Consider the following 18,438-nt stretch of genomic DNA (forward strand, 5'->3'; position numbering starts at 1 on the left):
TTACATTGTTGAAGTAAGCATTTCACTGTTAGTCTACACGTGCTGTTTACAAGGCATGTGACAAATTTGATTTGATTTAACCCCCTCCATGTAGTCCAACTCACACCAGCACAAACATATATTTTTGTATTTACTGAGTATATCATGTACAAATAATAATTAGTATGCTTTGCTTATCTGATCGAGCATGCCTTTCTTGTACTTATATTGTATTTCTGTGGTGTGGTTTTCATATAAGCCCTTTTGGGTTTCCAACTCACCTGCACAACCTTTTTACCGGTTTGCATCTGTACTGTTGTAGGGCAGCCCCCCGAAGTGACTCTTACATGTATCTATACTCTATGCAAAAGGTTTGGTCTTTTCAGGAATTCAACCCAACCCCCATTGTCAAACCTCTGAGAAGCAAATGTTATTTTGCGATTTCATCATGTATGTCTGATATCTAATTAGAGATTAACTTTACAGTAAAACTATTGGTCAACAACTGAGATGCTTATAAAAAAGTTTTTTTTAGATTCATTGTTCTTTTCCTTATGTTCCTGCCTTGCTGTGGCCTGCCTCTCTCTCTCTCTCGCTCTCTGACCATGCTTAGAATAATGCCTTGTAATGCTTGTTAATGCTTTGTAACTTAAGCTTTATGCCTTGTATATTAATCCATTTATTTTACAATATAATTCCATTCTCAGACATTTCTTAATTGCCTATTACTGTAACTCATCTATAGTGTCCTTGCATATGGCTATTTATCTTATGGAGTCAGATAATTCCATTTAATGGGCTAATTGCTTACAGTACATGAGTCGTGAGAATCATATCACCTGACAAATAAAGCAAATAATTTATCTTAGACTTTAATCTTTAACGACACGTTTCATAAATATTCAAAGTAACAATAATACATTATTGCTTACCCTAATATCTATTTTCAGGTAATGTTAGTAGAGACTTGGTCATTGTGGCTTTGACTAAGGATAGTGCTTGCAGGACAGCGCACGAGACAGTATCTTGGGACCTTGTCAACAAAAAAAGCACATGTAATATCAATATAATATGAAGCTTATTTCTGTACTCAGTGTTTGACCTAGCAATAACAATTAAATAAGCAACATGATATTACGATCACAAAATGCAGAAAACACTTTTCTACTTGTTGACAGATAGTTTTCACAGGTCTATTGTAAGTAACATTGTATATTGTAACATTGGATGACTGAAGGACAACTTCTTACTAGGCGTTGTTAAAATAAACAAACATTCACAGTAAAAAAAAAAAGAAGCTGTGTGAACAAAATGTTCATTTAACACAAGACCATTTTCAATATTTCACTAACTTATATTTGTCAGCAAAACCAGAATGACCCTGGAGGCAAACAGTGAATCGAACAACACAGATCAATAAGTCAGGGAACATTAAGAGTCGTGCCGCTTATGGCTTCAGTAGGTAAAATAAAACCTCCGATGTACAGGACTAGGCGACTGTTGCACAAAGACAATTTCAAGAGAAAATTACATGAGTTTTTGGTAACACTTTAAATCAACTTTCATGAATAGGCATTCATAAACATTTGTATATATTTTTTTACCCCTTTGACTCCCCAATGTTGTGATATCCAATTGGTAGTTACAGTCTTGTCCCATCGCTGCAACTCCCGTAGAGACTTGGGAGAGGCGAAGGTGGAGAGCCGTGCATCTTCCGAAACATAACCCAGCCGAACAGCACTGCTTCTTGATACAATGCCTGCTTAGCTCGGAAGCCAGCCAGAAAGCGACTGTGTCAGCGTGCATTGCACCCAGCCCGCCATAGGAGTCGCTAGAGTGCAATGGGACAAGAACATCCCTGCCGGCCAAACCCTCCCCTAACCTGGCCAATGCTGGGCCAATTGTGTGCTGCCCCATGGGTCTCCCGGTCACAGCACTGTGCCACTCGGGAGGCCATGATTAACCATTTATAAACTTAAGTGTTATTTGTAAGCCTTTATAAGCATAATATTTTATAACATTTATAGTTTATAAAGCATTTGATGTTTTTTTTCATGAAAGATATTACAAAGTGTTACCAAGATTTGGAGGACAAACATGTACACCAGCTTTTGAGCAGAGTAACTATCCTAAATTAATCCATTCACAATGCCCATACCATAAGAATACACATGATTGGCGGGCAGAAAAAACTGTGTCTAGAGAATACACCACAGAAAGAGAAAAACAGGGGTGTATTCATTAGTGCATACCATTGAAAACGGTAGCGAAAATTAGTGTTTCTTATTGGACAAGTTCGTCCCTCCTCGTTTCGGCCCGTTGGATTCCTAGTGAATACACCCCATGCATGCATTTGTCAGGTTTATATTACCAGGGAAAGCATAACAGCAATAGGATTCAAAGTAGCCTGGTGGGCAGGTCAAAGTTCATGACCATCACTACCACCACAACTCTTTACTCCTCCCTTGTTCTTCACGGTGTGAGCTGAGACATCAAAGCTGGTTGGGTAAAAGGGAATCACTCCGCCTCACTCCTCCTTGAGACAGATCACAGTGTAGATAAGCATAAGAGGAGAAGAAAGAAAAAAACATGTTTTCTTCTGTGTGTATGTACAGTATGTATGACATTGACTTCTTTAGTGGACAAGGCAGTAGGCCTGCTGTGCTGTGGCAATATAGGCCTGCAGAAGCTGCCGTTTGGCAGTGGCTTGTTTCTGGGTTCCTTCCCCTCCCAGACACCACCCACAAATAACTTCCTCTTTTTATGAGAGTTCAGCTGTCTAGTTCTGACCAGCCCTGATGGCTGTGTCTCAATAGTCTAAAGCCTGTGTCGCACAAAGCAATTTGGACGCAATTTCTGTTGTAGACGTAAGTTGCAGGGTTGCATGGGGAGTAATTTATTACATGTAATCGAAAAGAAAAAAAAACATGTAACTTTGATCAGCGAGAAAGTAATCCGATTACATTACGGAGTTTGGGTAATCCAAAAGTTATTTTACCCGTACATTTTGGACAGGTAACTAGTAACTAACGGATTACATTTTGAAAGAAACCTACCCAACCCTGGTTGCAAGTGACATCTGAGTCCTGAACAGAACGATATGCCAAGTCTTGTAGCTCACTGGTTGGACATTGCATCCAGTCAGTTGGTGAAATAGGATCGATTTCTAGCACTTGCGATTGCAATGCAACTAAGTTGCTGGCCATTTTTGTGGGTTGACACACTGAGCAACCCAGACGCAGCTTTGTTGCAAGCATTAAAAAAAAATTCGTTCAGATTGCTTCGTGTGACTTCGGCTTAAAGTAACTTCCTGTCATTGTCTCCTTTCCTTCCTCTACACTAGGATTCAAGAGGTGACGGTCCAATGACGAGCTTTGTGCCACACTGCTTACTTACAACTGCCAAGTCTTCTCAGATCGGTGCAGAAAGGAAGGAGGGGACACAGTGAGAGGCAGTCATTAGGGCTGTGACGGTCATGTCATTTTGGGTGACGGTAATTAGTCAGCCAAATGACCGCGGTCATCGTTATATAACCATATGCAGAGCAAAACAAATTATATTTATATATCTTTTTTTTTAAGGGGCAATCTGCAGTTGCTACATTCATTTTGGGACTTGTGATTGAGTGATATGTACCCATTGATTCTTAAAGAATATAACTTACAAATGCCTCATTTAGTTCAAATGTTATACCTCATCAGAACCTAAAATATAAGCTTGTTTTACTCCAATGATTGTAAACAAAGTCAATCTAAACAAACACTTTACCCTAAAACATGGTTAAAACTATAATTCTGACATCATGGATGGTCAGTCTTTGCATCCATCGCTCTGTTTATGAATTTGAGAGGGGTTACATTTCTCTAGCCCCATCCCTTAGCTCTATACCAAAGCAGGGGCGCTTTTTTTATCGTTTCAACCGCAGATTGCCGCTTTAAAGACGCACATTGTCTTTCTCCTGACTGCTGCTGCAGGGAGGGGGGCGTTGCCTAGGCAACCAGATACTAGTTTGCTACAACATCCTGCTTGTTTCACCAAGGAGCAACAACGTTTCACCGTTGTCGAGTCCATGTTACAGCAGAAACCGACACAACGGCACAAATACCCAGCCGTCTCATCAGCTGTTCATTCCACCCCCCAAAAAAACATGATCATAATTTCAATGGTTATGAAGGTGATTTTATTTTCATGACAGTCTTCGTCCATAACCGTCAGTTACACGGTTATACGGTAATTGTGCCAGCCCTCGCAGTCACTCGACTCTGTTGAGGTCCTGCTACCCTGTGTACGTTGTGCATTCTGTGAATAAGGGTAAAACTCCATATCCCAGTGTCCTCAGCGGCGGTGGGGTTAGAGATCAACCCCCTTAATGAGGGCTGTCTCCAGGGTGATGGGGAACTCGTGGAGGGTATGGAGGATGCGAGAGAGGGAGTTGACGGCCGCGCGGTCCTGGACCAACGCCGACTCCTCGTAGAGACGTGCCGTCAGGTGGGACTCGGCCAACAAGGGGAGCCACTGGGGCAGCAGCTGGTCTCTGCCAACACAGAGGGTCAAAGGTCAAATCATAACTTTCTCCACAGGATTGTTCAGGAGGGCGCAATGCTACCTAACGTTCAGACAGAAATGCATTGTGTAAAACAAATCTGATTGCCTACCATGTGAAACAGAGGGATCAAGTCAGCTCTATTCATTACATTTCTATCTGCAATGTTCTGAATGTTTCGTCTTTCTAAATACATCCCATGATTACTCTGATTAGGACGAAGTTGCCCTAAGGCAACTGATCTAAGCAAAGTTTTGCATTTATGCTATAACGGTTAAGGATTGGAATTGGCGAGAGGAAGCTGATCCTAAATTGGTGCCTATAGAGGCAACTTGTACCTGGAGCTGTTAACTAGGTCCTCAGATCCAAGTTAGGCATTTTATTTCAAATTCAACAACATCAATTAAGTGAGCTCATTCGATATGGGTTTTATTTGATGCTTTTTCCAGTAGTGGTCAGTTACTAGCTAGGTGGTCCGTCTCAGGAAAATGTAGATACAATCTACAGAAGAGTACTATGTCAAAATAAAGCACCTCAGACCACTTACAGCCCAAACTCCTCGCCGAAATAACATCGTGTGATGTAAACGAGTCAGGTCGGTGACTGTGAGGCCTTGGTGGCTCCAGGAAGGGGCAAGACTGTGCTGAAGCCCCATCTAGAATAGTCCTTGCACATACACACATGTACCATATATTGCAAGCACTCGTATGCATGGACCAAGCTACTCCTTACCTGCCCCCAGTGAAAAATGTATAGTGCCGCCCCTGGGCCTTGGAGACCAGGGCCCGTATCCACAAAGCCTCTCAGAAAAGGTCCTAGGAATCCTGATAAAACCTGTTTTAAGACTAAAGAAAACTCCAAGCTCAGAGCTAGGTTATAGGATGATGTTAAGACTGCCCGGCCAAACTCTGAGCCAACTCATACAATGTGATATTGCGCTCCAAAGGGATAACTTGAAATAACAATGTAGGCAATGAAATAATCAAAATGTTGATTTATTAGCCTATTTGTTATAAGTATTTAGGTATAGCATGTGAAATCATTGTCAAAGGTTAGATTATTGATGTATTTAAAATTATGACATTTTAAAAATGTCGTATTCATTTAACCTTTATTTCACTAGGCAAGTCAGTTAAGAACAAATTTTTATTTACAATGAAGCCCTACCATATAGAATTATCAAACATTATTTTTAACAACTCCAAAGCAATTACATATGTTGCAGGAACCACTGACTCGCTGCATTTCTCTATTATCAAGACACGTGCTGGTAACTCTTAACTGGTTAGGACAGCTCATGAGGTGTGCTAAATATCTATCGACTAGGGGTGACTCTTATTAAAGAGGCTTCATGCATAGCTTTTATTTTACTCATAAGAGTAAAATGTTTATTCTCAGCACTTACGACCAATCTTCTACTTTGTGTGGATACGGGCCCGGTCCTGCTGTCTGAGGAGTGCTCAGGGGCTTCAGGGGGAGGGAAAGTGTGTAACTCTGACTGACACAATTAACACAACCACCAGAGGGCAGGGGTGACGTTCCGATTTTCATTAGAAGGCCCTGTTCAATGCATCTATCCAAGTCACACCTGCACAAGTGGGGTCTCAACTGGGGTTTACTCTGAAGGATGCAGCGTTCTGAACACGCAGATAGAAATATGATGATCAGAGCTGAAATGATTCCCTATTCTGCATGACAGTCATATCTGTTCTACTTGTTGGGTTCTGAGAATATGAAATATACTTATTCATGTCACTGAGGGAGAGAGGGTAATGTATAACGTTTACATGATATCAGGTATCCTATTGCAATATTGAGTGCTTAGGTTTACACCAGAAGTTTATAGTTATCTGTAGGAGGAAGGTATGTGGTGTGTGCAATTAAGCTTGGAATGTGCTGAGTGCAGGGAAAGCGATCCCATGCGGCAGGCATTGATAAGGGGAGAGAATCATGGATTAGTGATGAGGGGGGGGGGTGAGATCAGCTCAGGTCACGTTAAGGGAGAAAGAAAAGTTTATGGCCCGTATCACTTAGTGTCCTGCCTAGCAGTAAAGACAATGTTTGTACAGATGTGTAAGTGGACACTCAGCCTAGGAGGAAGGGTTAAATATCAGTGCTTGTGTGAAAAGGTTTTTGTCTAATGCAGCTGTATCGATCATCTGGGAAGAATAAACTTGGTTGAGCTTTCATAGTGTCCGTAGAGTTTGAACTCTGAAAATTTGAACCTAACAATGTAAAATATATTGACAGTATATCTGAATGTTTTGTGATGTGACGTTACATCCTCCTGGCCCCTAACATCTCCATTGCCGTTTGAACTTTCAACTTTGACCTCTCACCTGACTCCCAGGCAGACCAGCAGCTGGAACTTGCCCTCCTTGCCGATGTTCCGCGGCGAGGCGTTGATGGCGTTGGTATAGTGACACAGAGAGTCACACAGTTCCGTTGACCCCCGCAAGTCACCCATTTGATCCGCTGTCTCCATGGAAACCACCACCTTTTCTGTGGGGGAGAGATGCGGAGCAGGTAACACATTAGAACGACAGGGTTCATAGAAAAATAATGACTATTCCTACACTACAATTCTAGTAATTTTATTTCTATGGCAGGGATGACCTTTGGATAACTATGGAATAAGGATCTGAGCTAAGGAGTCGGCCAAATTGAGAAGTCGTTCTATGATTTCAGTAAGTGTAAGTACTGTTCTAGAAAAATAACTGTTTGAAGGCAAAGATGAGGCTGTTTACTGTACTGGATGAATCATGCTGTGCTGCACTAACAATGAATAATGTAAAAGTGAACTTGTACTAATCAGCCACTAGATTGAGACAAGTTATATGGACTTACATTACTACACTCCACAAAGTCTGTCCACGTCCACGTGCACACACACCCACACCCACTTACCCACAAAGTCCCATATGAACACACTCCTTTGGAATAAGCGGGAGGACTTGAAGCCATGTAGGAGGAACTGTTCCAGGGAGCGCACCAGCCCCTCCTCTCCACACAGCAGAGCAGTCAGGTTCCCCCTCTGAGGAGAGAGAGGTCTTGCATTCAGAAATGTTTGGGCATATCATCACAGAAATTGGAACGCAGGTTTAGTAAGCCAGGAGTCCACCACAATGATGACATCTGATGCACGAGTTCAATGGTATGAGAGTAGCTAATTTTCACATCCCATAAAGTGTCCTTGCAAATGAGGCACTATTGTCTCGCCTATGGTGTTGTACAATTGCCGGGCTGGAGTGTGGAGGAGTTGCATTATGGTTGCCAAGGTGACAAACCCCAACACAGGGCGATAGTATTTAGTACGCTTCAGTTCCAGAGGGCATTCAAAGTACCACGCTTCAGCTTTCCCTTCAGGTTCCAACGGCATATCAAGAATTAAAACAACCAAATCCAAAGCACTTGCTGTGACACAATCACCCAAAGCGGTGTGTTTTTATACATTATAATTGAATGGATTTTAAGGCACTTTCTTTCCAATTTTCTTTCATTTACAATTCACTGAGGGGCTGTGTAAATCTGCAAGGCTCCTCAGCTTCTGCTGTGCCAAGGAAAGGGTAATTTATTCAAGCTGATTGATAGAGGCGTTGTCCTGGTGGCAGGGGTTAAGTGGCATCCAATTAAAATGTTATTAAGGTGAGACACAGGCCCCATAGTAGAAATACTACCGTGATCCACCAACAGTCTCTACAGGGCTTGGTGTTTAAAGGGGAGGTCAGGGCCCGTATCCACTAAGCGTCTCAGAAAAGGTCCTAGGAATCCTGTTAAACCCCGTTTTAGGACAACAACAAAAAAACTCTTCGCTCAGAGTACGTTTTAGGATGATATTAAAACGCTGCTCAGAGAAAATCTGATCCAGGAGTAAAATCAACCCATAAAAGTTGAACTCGTAATCAGGACAGTTGGAGGTACGTAAAGGAAAGATTGTGGTGACGTTGTTGCAAATCATGGGGAATAACCAATCGCGAGGAGACATAGCCAGCTGTGAACTCTGTAGCACGCTACAGAAAACCAAGGTGAACCAAATGTCGCAATAGTAAAACATTTAACGGCCTATAATTTTCACCTGACACGAACACTTTGCCTACTTTTTATTTATTTTAATTTTTTTAAATAATGTGATGGGCCTATTGCACTGAATCATACAGTATTGCCTGTCTATGGTGCAGGACACACTGACTCTGAATCATCAAGACACCTGCTGGTAACATAATTGGTTAGGACAGCTCGAGCTCTCCTAAATATCTGTCGACTAGGTAGGACTCTTACGACTAAAAGGGCTTCATGAATAGCTTTTATTTTTAGCCATAAGAGTAGGAGTAAAACGTCAACTCTCAGACTTATGACCAATTCTCTACCCTGAGACACTGGGGATACGGCTCCAGAGCAGGCTTTTAAAAGGGGAGGTCAGAGCAGGCCATCGACTAGAGAGAAAAAAAAGGCAGTCTGCCTTTTAACTGTGAGAGATTCTGCCTTGCAGAGTGAAGGTCATGAATCGTGTAGAAGAAACACACTAGGGTTGGGCGGTATCCAGATGTTCATACAGTTCCTGTACCATACCGGCATACACGGTATTACCGGCAGTGGACACAAGGGATTTCTTTCCAAACGTAAAAAACACACAGAACAATTTAGGCAGCAGGGATCTTGATCCAGGAGGAGGTTGATTGTCTCTGTTGTAACCAAGAAGCTTGAGCTTGCAAACGAGCCACTTATCTAGCAAGTTAGCAAACAAAATGCAGAGCTGGAGCCCTGGGGGCTCATTTATAAACGTTGCTTACGTACAACATATACCCCAAAACATGGGTATGCCAGTTTTCACAAAAAAGTTGGAATTTATAAGAACTGAACTTGACGTGAGAATGTGCTTTTCTCCCCGCAAACTTTAGACCATGCGTACGCACAGCCAAGAAGCTAAAAATACACACTAAACAGTAGCCTGTTAGGCTTAAGCCTATATATAGCCTGCACGTTGTGTTGTTAAAATAATGCTGTACAAATAAAATGCATCATTATTTTGTATTATTCTTATTGTCACTTATTATTTGAGCTATTTTTACATTATAGGTTAAATATAATTTGTCACTTGGGCCTATGGCAATCCCTTATAGGCTAATCAATTCTCACTCATTAACATTTAACATTGATACATTTCACTGCACTGGTGCAAGCAATTACTCCAAATTGTCTCTGTTTATATAAATATACCCATGTCTGTTCTAGACTAGCCTCATCCAAAGACCAGGGCTGCGTTGGCAATCTTGGCATGGTTATTCTCCGCGAGCATCTTTTGAGATGAGCAGATTTTTTTTGGCCCACGATGATGACTGGCTTATGAGACAATACAGGTTTCCCAGAGCCATTCTGTTGGACCGATGTGCTGAATTTGGGTAAATGCTTACATGACCTACACGCCGCAATCAGGCAATACCTGTCCATGCACAGGTTTTGACCACTGTTGGGTTCCTAGCCACAGGGACCTTTAAGAGGGAATAGTGTGACAGATCGGGCATATCACAGCCCTCCCTCAGCCGCGTAATGCCAAGTGTTGGATGGCATCCTTCGTCTGTGTCCGAGGTACATACGGTTCCCCTACACAGCCAGTGAACAGGCAAACAAACTGCAATTTGTAGCAATGGAAGGTTTTCCAAATTGTGATCGCGGCGATCGACTGCCATCGTGTTGCAATATGGGCAACAGTGAGAACAAGTTTGTGTATGTGAACTGGAAAAACTTCCACTCCATCAATGTGCAAGTGATTTGTGATCTACAAATGGCACTCACCAATGTTGTTGACCATTCGCCCAGGTCAAGTCACGACTCGTTCATCCGGATGAACAGCAGTGTGGGCATCAGACTATATCTAAGCTAAATACAGTTGAAGTCGGAAGTTTACATACACTTAGGTTTGAGTCATTAAAACTAGTTTTTCAACCACTCCACGAAAGTGTTGCTACTACACTCAACAACATTGATGCCCTGAATTTAGCAGGCGCTATTGACAAAGATCAGTGGGAAAAAGTTACGATGGACTACTCTCTGCACACGATCAGTGTGAACCGGAGTGATTTGACACAACGCGGGCCAAACAAGCTGTACAAACAAAACAGACACGACACATAATGCCCTACTTAGTAACAGGGGTTCCAGTCTGCCGTAAAGCGATCATCCATGTATACGGGTAAGAGTCTAGCTACATTTTCAGTTATTATACGTTTCTAATTTTGTCAAAGTCATTTTCATTGCAAGTTAAAGCGTACTGTTAGCTATCCAGGGAACGTTAGCTTGCTGGCTCGCTAGCTAGCGTTACATGTATGATCTGTGTAATAATATTATTAGTATCTCAAATAGGTAAATAGGTGAATGCTGAATAGGTGTCAACAAAGGAGAGCTCTCCAGTAGGTGTACCAAAATATACAAGGGCCATTTTCTCAAAAGTGGAGTTTCAAATCAATCAACTTTCAAAGCAGAACTACTTTCCCATTGTTCCTCAACTGCAGGTTATGATATACCATTTTGTAGTGCGTAAAAATTTACTGGTCTCTATGTAAACTAAAAAACAAATATCCTGAGGCTGCATTTATTGTAGCTGGGGATTTTAACAAAGCTAATCTGAGAACAAGGCTTCCTAAATCCTATCAGCATATCAAATGCGCGACAGCGCTGGTAGCATTCTGGGCCATTGCTACTCTAAAGTCTGCGATGCATACAAAGCCCTCCCCACCCTCCCTTCGGCAAATCTGACCATGACTCCATTTTGTTGCTCCCAGCTGATAGACAGAAACTAAAACAGGAAACGCGCGTGCTCAGGTCTATCCAACGCTGGTCTGACCAATCAGATTCCACGCTTCAAGACTGCTTCAATCACGTGGACTGGGATATGTTCCGGTTAGCCTCAGACAACAACATTGACGTATACACTGACTCTGTGAGCAAGTTTATTAGCAAGTGCATCAATGATGTTGTACACACTGTGACTATTAAAACCTTCTCTAAAACATTTAAACGTGTTAACCCTCGCAAGGCTGCCGGCCCAGACGGGATCCCTAGCCGCGTCCTCAGAGCATGCGCAGACCAACTGGCTGGTGTGTCAACGAACATATTCAATCAATCCTTATCCCAGTCTGCTGTGCCCGCATGCTTCAAGATAGACACCATTGTTCCTGTTCCCAAGATAGCTAAGGTAACTGACCTAAATGACTATCGTCCCGTAGCACTCACTTCTGTCATCAGGAAGTTCTTTGAGAGACTAGTCAAGGATCATATCACCTCCACCCTACCTGATACACTAGACCCACTCCAATTTGCTTACCACCCCAATAGGTCCACAGACGACGCAATCGCCATCACACTGCGCACTGCCCTATTCCATCTGGACAAGAGGAATACCTATGTAAGAATGCTGTTCATTGACTACAGCTCAGCATTTAACACCATAGTACCCTCCAAACTCGTCATTAAGCTTGAGACCCTGGGTCTCGACCCTGCCCTATGCTACTGGGTACTGGACTTTCTGATGTGCCGCCCCCCAGGTGGTGAGGGTAGGAAACAACATCTCCACCCCTCTGGTCCTCAACACTGGGGTGAATTCTCAGCCCCCTCCAGTACTCCCTGTTCACCTATGCCTGTGTGGCCATGCACACCTTCAACTCAATCAGCAAGTTTGCAGACGACACTACAGTGGTAGGCTTGATTACCAACAACGACGAGACAGCCTACAGGGAGGAGGTGAGGGCCCTGGGAGTGTGGTGTCAGGAAAATAACCTCTCACTCAACGTCAACAAAACAAGGGAGATGATCTGACTTCAGGAAACAGCAGAGGGAGCATCCCCCCATCCACATCGACGGGGCAGTAGTGGAGAAGGTGGAAAGTTAAGTTCCTCAGCGTACACATCACAGACAAACTGAAATGGTCCACCCACACAGACAACGTGGTGAAGAAGGCGCTATCACCTTTACAGGAGGCTGAAGAAATTTGGCTTGTCACCAAAAACACTCACAAACTTTTACAGCTGCACAATCGAGAGCGTCCTGTCGGGCTGTATCACCGCCTGGTACGGCAACTGCTCCGCCCACAACCGCAAAGCTCTCCAGAGGGTAGTGCGTTCTGTACAACACATCACCGGAGTCAAACTACCTGCCCTCCAGGACACCTATAGCAACCGATGTCACAGGAAGGCCAAAAAGATGATTCCATTCCATACATTACAATGAGCCCTTTCTCCTATAGCTCTTCCCACCAGCCTCCACTCATCCAGGGGGTTTCAGACTGGTACAGAGCTGTTTATTTGGGGGGGGGGGGGGGGGGGGGTTGCGAGGGCATTTTTTAATGCTTGTGTACGAACATATCCTTCTTTAAGCCTAGGCATTGGGCTTGAGATTGTTTCTTTAGCAAACTCATACAAGGTAGAAAAGTGTGAGCGCGCATTAATAGAGGCCTGTTCTAATTGTGTTGTGTGTGTAGAAGGACCCCATGATGTCTGGGCGCTCAGTCAAGAATGACAGAAACTAACTGGTTCCTCTCAGCTTAACTGGAGACAGAGTAAAGTGTTATATTCTACACACCAGTGATAGAGCTGTTGTTCTGTTTGGAGCCTGTTTCTGGGCGAAAGGTTCATGTTTTGTGCGTATTTAGGGGTAGGACATACATCATTTGGGCCGACAGTCAAAGGCACTTGCTTTCCCAACTTGGGGGAACCGTTGAGCTGCTGTTAGAGGAAGTATGTCTGGAGTGACTTCCTGCCACTTTCGCACCTATTGTCCTCACTCAGTTGCGACAGACCGAGGCAACCATTTCAATCAGTCGTCACTGCCCCCACACACATAGATAGGGTCACGTGTTTTGCAGATGCTTGCATGAGATAACTTGACTATATAAGGCTTCTGTACTCTTTGTGTGCAGGCTCTCACTCCATTTCACCTGCGTGGGTGGTGCGACCAGCCTCCTTATTGTAATACGTTTTTAATAAAAGTAATACCTTGATTGATTATTGACTTTGCCTCTCCTCATTATTAGTTAAAAGGTAGAATTTCCACCACAGAGTACGGTATTGAAAATCATACTATAGGTACTTCTAAATTCCCCAAGCCTAGCGCACACACACCGGCCTGCGCAGACCAGCGCACACACACACACCGGCCTGCGCAGACCAGCGCACACACACACCCGCCTACGCAGACCAGCGCACACACACACACCGGCCTACGCAGACCAGCGCACACACACACACCGGCCTACGCAGACCAGCGCACACACACACCGGCCTGCGCAGACCAGCGCGCACACACACCGGCCTGCGCAGACCAGCGCACACACACACTATTCTCATCAGAGATTAGACCTCTCTGCTGTGCTCTCTCCATTTTCTGTTTTTGGAATCTCTCTCACACACACCTGCACACCTGCACACACCCACCCATACCTCCTGCTCTGCTTTGTGGAAGTGCTTGACGAGGTTGTTTACGGCCTCCCTCATTTCCTCCTGCACCTGGACAGAAGACAGTCCTGAATGAAGGAGAGAGAGAGAGCGAGGATAATGGAGAAGAGATGGAGGGATTGAGAGGAGGAAGAGACGTGAAGATGGACAATGGCATGAAAGACGATAAGGAGATCATTAAAAGTAAGGTATAGCAATGAGTGACTTAAAAAAAATGTTTTGCACATTTTACTCATGACAATAAAAAGAAAATATTATGGTTGACTGTTTATATAAAAAGTGAAATATCTGTTTTTGACTGTCGTTTTAACAATTACAGGTGCAAACTGTGTGTGTGTTTGTCCCCCATACATACTGTTGTTACTGTTGCTGCGCCCCAGTGACCCCAGACCCCCCATGTGTCCACTCTGAAGGGGCGAACCCTGCTCCGGGGGTGTCCCCGTCCACCTCCCAGACTCCTCCTCTCCTCTGGGAGACACCAGCTGACCAATCAGCACCCTCTCCAGGCTGCCGTCACCAACACCCTTCCCCAGCCAGCGGCCACACGGGAACCTGGAAGGAGAGCGTGGGTGTAGATAGATATAGATAATGGGGTCAGAGGTTAGATGTGAAATACGGCAAGCGAGAAGTCATTTGGGATTGGGCAATTCAGAATTTTGAAGGAGAGTCACATTCATTGCGCACCAAACAAAAAGGGAAGGACGATCTAAACTTGTCTAATAATAAACACTCATTTTCCTGTTGCAGAACGTTTTCAAACGTTTTCCGTTGCGCGCCCTGATGAACATGACCTAGGTGAGTGCAGAAATTAGAGCGACACTTTTCCGACTAACTTAGTCAAAAAGATGTGGAGCTCAATGCAGGTTTGACACACAACCAAAACAGTGTCCATACAGTATGTGTGTGTTACCTGTAGGTGTGTCCAGTGATCTCGTTGTACACAATCACACAGTCCACCAGACACTTAGCCAGTAGGCCAGAGTTCTCCTGCCCCAACTGCAGGGTGCTCAGCCTGCCCAGGTTCTGGCACTGACACAGAGACAGAGAGACCAAAGTGAGAACTGTGTGTGTGAGACAGTGATTTGTGAGAATGTGCGTACATGTAGATGTGTGCGTGTGTACATGCATGTGTTTGCACATGTGTTTGATGGAGAATTCCCGAAGCAGCCACCCAGCCCAGAGGAACGGAGCATCTCACCTGGAAGAAGATCTCCTGTGTGTTCTTGGGGATCTGCCTGACCCCAGAGTCACCCAGCTCTCCAGACACACACACCCAGGGGTTGGACATTGTCATGGCAATGCTCAGCTTCTTCATGGGTGTTATGACAACACGGTATGGAATGCCTGAAGGGACACAAGAGACAAGGACTTTTACATTTTGGTCATTTTGCAGATGCTCTTATCTAGAGCGAGGCAGTGAACACATTTCACATTTCAATGCAATGTTAGATGTTTACGGAGCTTGGCCTTACAGGTACCTCTAGTTCAGGGTTCCCCAACCTCACAGAATTTGTCCCGCGGGTGGTTTTATTTGCCCCCCCTCCCCCAAAATTGAACATAAAAAAAAATATATATAATCATTGTTGGACATAAGACTGTCGAAACCCCAGGAAATCATCTCCAAGTGATTTTATTTTAAGAAATCTGTAGTAATATTCTCACGCATAATTGAGCCACGGGATCGTCTACAAATATAAACAAGGTCTGAAATGATTATGGTTTTAGTCAAACATTATGTCTGTTTGGGCTTCTTGCGGTCAATTTGCAGTCTACACATTATTTATAATTATGTTCCAGACCCCTTATCATTTACTCAAGACAATTTTATTTATTTTAAAAACGGCCCGTGGCTGAATTTAGTTGATGATCCCTGCTCTAGTTTGAACCAGCTAACAATGTTCGGTTCCCTAGTGCGCTTGTGGTAACGTTCCACTATCCAGTGTTCTAAAAACATTCCTTCTTAAAACGTTTCAGGAACTGTCTAAGAACTGTTCTCAGAACTGCAGGTAGATGTTGACTTATGATATGAAGATAATGTTTCTGCAATATCATTCTAATAACTGTAACGCTCTAATAACATTAGGAAAACATTAAGGAACCCAATGAGAACACCCCCCGATATGTTCCAGGAACGTTTCTGGTTTCAGTATCTTGGAAGCTGGGATGTGTTCATTAGGACCCGCAACACATAAACACATTTAGCAGAAAACTAAATGGAACGCTTCTCATTGAACACAGCCCTGTGGAATCAGACTTACTGATGGAGGTGAATGTGCGTGTGAAGCAGAGGTAGTCCACAGTGTTGAGGGACAGCAGGTGGAACAGGAACTGCTCCCTCTCCTCCTCACACAGTAGGAACGCATGGGGCTTGTACAGCTGCCTGCAGGGAGGGGACAAGTGAACACACACACCTCACAGAGAGAAGAAAACGAAGCATACGTCTGAAGATTCATCTGTCATTGCCTTTTTCACCTCATGGTGACGACCCGAAATGTGCTGGCTCAAATATTTTCATTTTCACATGGTCCTTTCCAGCACGGTCCTAGCAACTATCGTGGATGTGCAAGCAAGCCAGCTCGGGACGGCTCGGCTTGGCTCTGCTCAGCTCAAGTTTCAACTTTCAATGGCACATGCACAAGTACAGTGAAATGCCTTTCTTGCAAACTCAAAACCCAACAATGCACTAATCAATAACAATTGAATAAAAAATGCGCAATAAAGTAAGTAAGTAAGCATACTATATACAGGAAAACAATTGTTAAGTCAGTTCCAATACAATATTTACAATGTGCAGGAATACTGGAGTGATAGAGGTAGAGTATATGGGGTAAGGTGACTAGACATCAGGATATATGATAAACAGTAGCAGCAGCTTTTATGTGAGTGGCTGTGCAGGTGTGTAGAGTCAGTATAAATGTCAGTATAAATGTATGTGCGTATGTGAGTGAGAAATTGATGGAGTGAGTGTTTGTGTGTATAGGGTGTTGGAGTGAGTGTGTATAGGGCCCTGTGAGTGTGCATAGAGACAGTGCACAAATAAAGGGTCAATAAAGATACAAGGTTAACGCAGACAGTCTGTGTAGCTATTTTGCTAGCTATTTATCAGTGGTATTGCTTGGGGATAGAAGCTGCTCAAGAGCCTGTTGGTGCCAGACTTGATGCACTGGCACCTCTTGCCGTGCGGCAGCAGAGAAAACAGTCTATGGCTTGGGTGGCTGGAGTCTTAAACGATTTTCCGGGCCTTCTTTTCAGACCGCTTAATATACAGGTCCTGGATGGCAGGTAGCTCAGCCCCAGTGATGTACTAGGCTTTCCGCACAACCCTCTGTAGCGCCATGCGGTCGAAGGGGGTGCTATTACCATACCAAGCAATGATGCAGCCAGTCAATATGCTCTCAGTGGTACAGCTGTAGAACCTTTCCAGGATTTGAGGGCCCATGCCAAACTTTTTCAACCTCCTGAGGGGGAAGAGATACTGTCGCGCCTTCTTCACGACCGTGCGTGTGTGTGTTTGGACCAGTGGTTTGGACACCGAGTAACTTGAAGGTGTCTACCTGCTCCACTGCCGCCCCGTCGATATGGATGGGGGCGTGCCCCCCCCCCCCTGTTTCCTGTAGGAGCTGGTGTAGTCCACCAGCTCCTTGGTCTTGCTGACGTCGAGGGACAGGTTGTTGCTCCGGCACCACACTGCCAAGTCCCTGACCTCCTCCCTGTATGCTGACTCATCGTCGCCGGTGATCAGGCCTGCCACCGTCGTGTCGTCAGCGAACTTGATGGTGCTGGAGTCATGCATGGCCACGCAGTCGTGGATAGAACAGGAAGTACAGGAGGGGACTAAGCACACACTCCTGTGGGGCCCCTGTGTTAAGGGTGGCGGATGTGATGTTGCCGACCCTCAGCACCTGGGGTCGGCCCGTCAGGAAATCCAGGATCTATTTGCAGAGGGAGGTGTTAATGCCCAGAGTCCTAAGCTTGGTGACGAGCTTGAAGGGGACAATGGTGTTGAATGCTGAGCTTTAGTCACTGAACATCATTCTCACATAGGTATTCCTCTTATCTAGGTGGTTGAGGGAAGTGTGGAGAGCAATTGCGATTGCATCGTCTATGGATCTGTTGGGGCGGTATGCAAATTGGAGTGGGTCTAGGGGGGCTGGGATGGCGGAGTTGATGGTGTGCCATAACACTCAAAGCACTTCATGATTACAGAAGTGAGTGCTTCAGGACGGTAGTCATTGGAGCATGGAGGTCGTAGGAACAGGAATGATGGTGGTCAGTAGTGTGAAGAGGGTATATGTGATATGTGTGTATACCTGATTAGGTTCTGGTTGGCCAGCAGCAGTTTGAGGTGTTGCGAGAGCACTTTCTTCTCCAGGGAAAGATGGATCCAGGCCCGTGCCTGACCCACCTCACTGAGACTCTCACTCATAGTCTGGACAAACCTAAAACAAACATTTTAAAAACGCTATCAGA

General features: G+C 44.4%; 1 protein-coding gene across 2 annotated transcripts in view; it reads right to left on the minus strand.

The window, feature by feature from the left end:
• Positions 1-835: 835 nt before the first annotated feature.
• Positions 836-18,438, minus strand: part of LOC129862756 (DENN domain-containing protein 5B-like) — a 52,827-nt gene continuing 35,224 nt past the window's right edge. For both annotated transcript variants that reach the window (XM_055934703.1, XM_055934702.1), the window contains exons 13-21: positions 18,279-18,407; positions 16,227-16,348; positions 15,167-15,312; positions 14,879-14,997; positions 14,324-14,520; positions 13,954-14,036; positions 7,430-7,556; positions 6,862-7,024; positions 836-4,513 (exon numbers count right to left, since the gene is read on the minus strand). In XM_055934703.1, the coding sequence (XP_055790678.1) occupies positions 4,330-4,513; positions 6,862-7,024; positions 7,430-7,556; positions 13,954-14,036; positions 14,324-14,520; positions 14,879-14,997; positions 15,167-15,312; positions 16,227-16,348; positions 18,279-18,407 (1,270 nt within the window). In that variant the 3' untranslated portion in view covers positions 836-4,329. The remainder of the gene's footprint in view (positions 4,514-6,861; positions 7,025-7,429; positions 7,557-13,953; positions 14,037-14,323; positions 14,521-14,878; positions 14,998-15,166; positions 15,313-16,226; positions 16,349-18,278; positions 18,408-18,438) is intronic.

The sequence above is a fragment of the Salvelinus fontinalis genome, chromosome 9 (assembly GCF_029448725.1).
Source record: "Salvelinus fontinalis isolate EN_2023a chromosome 9, ASM2944872v1, whole genome shotgun sequence".
Lineage (NCBI taxonomy): Eukaryota > Metazoa > Chordata > Actinopteri > Salmoniformes > Salmonidae > Salvelinus > Salvelinus fontinalis.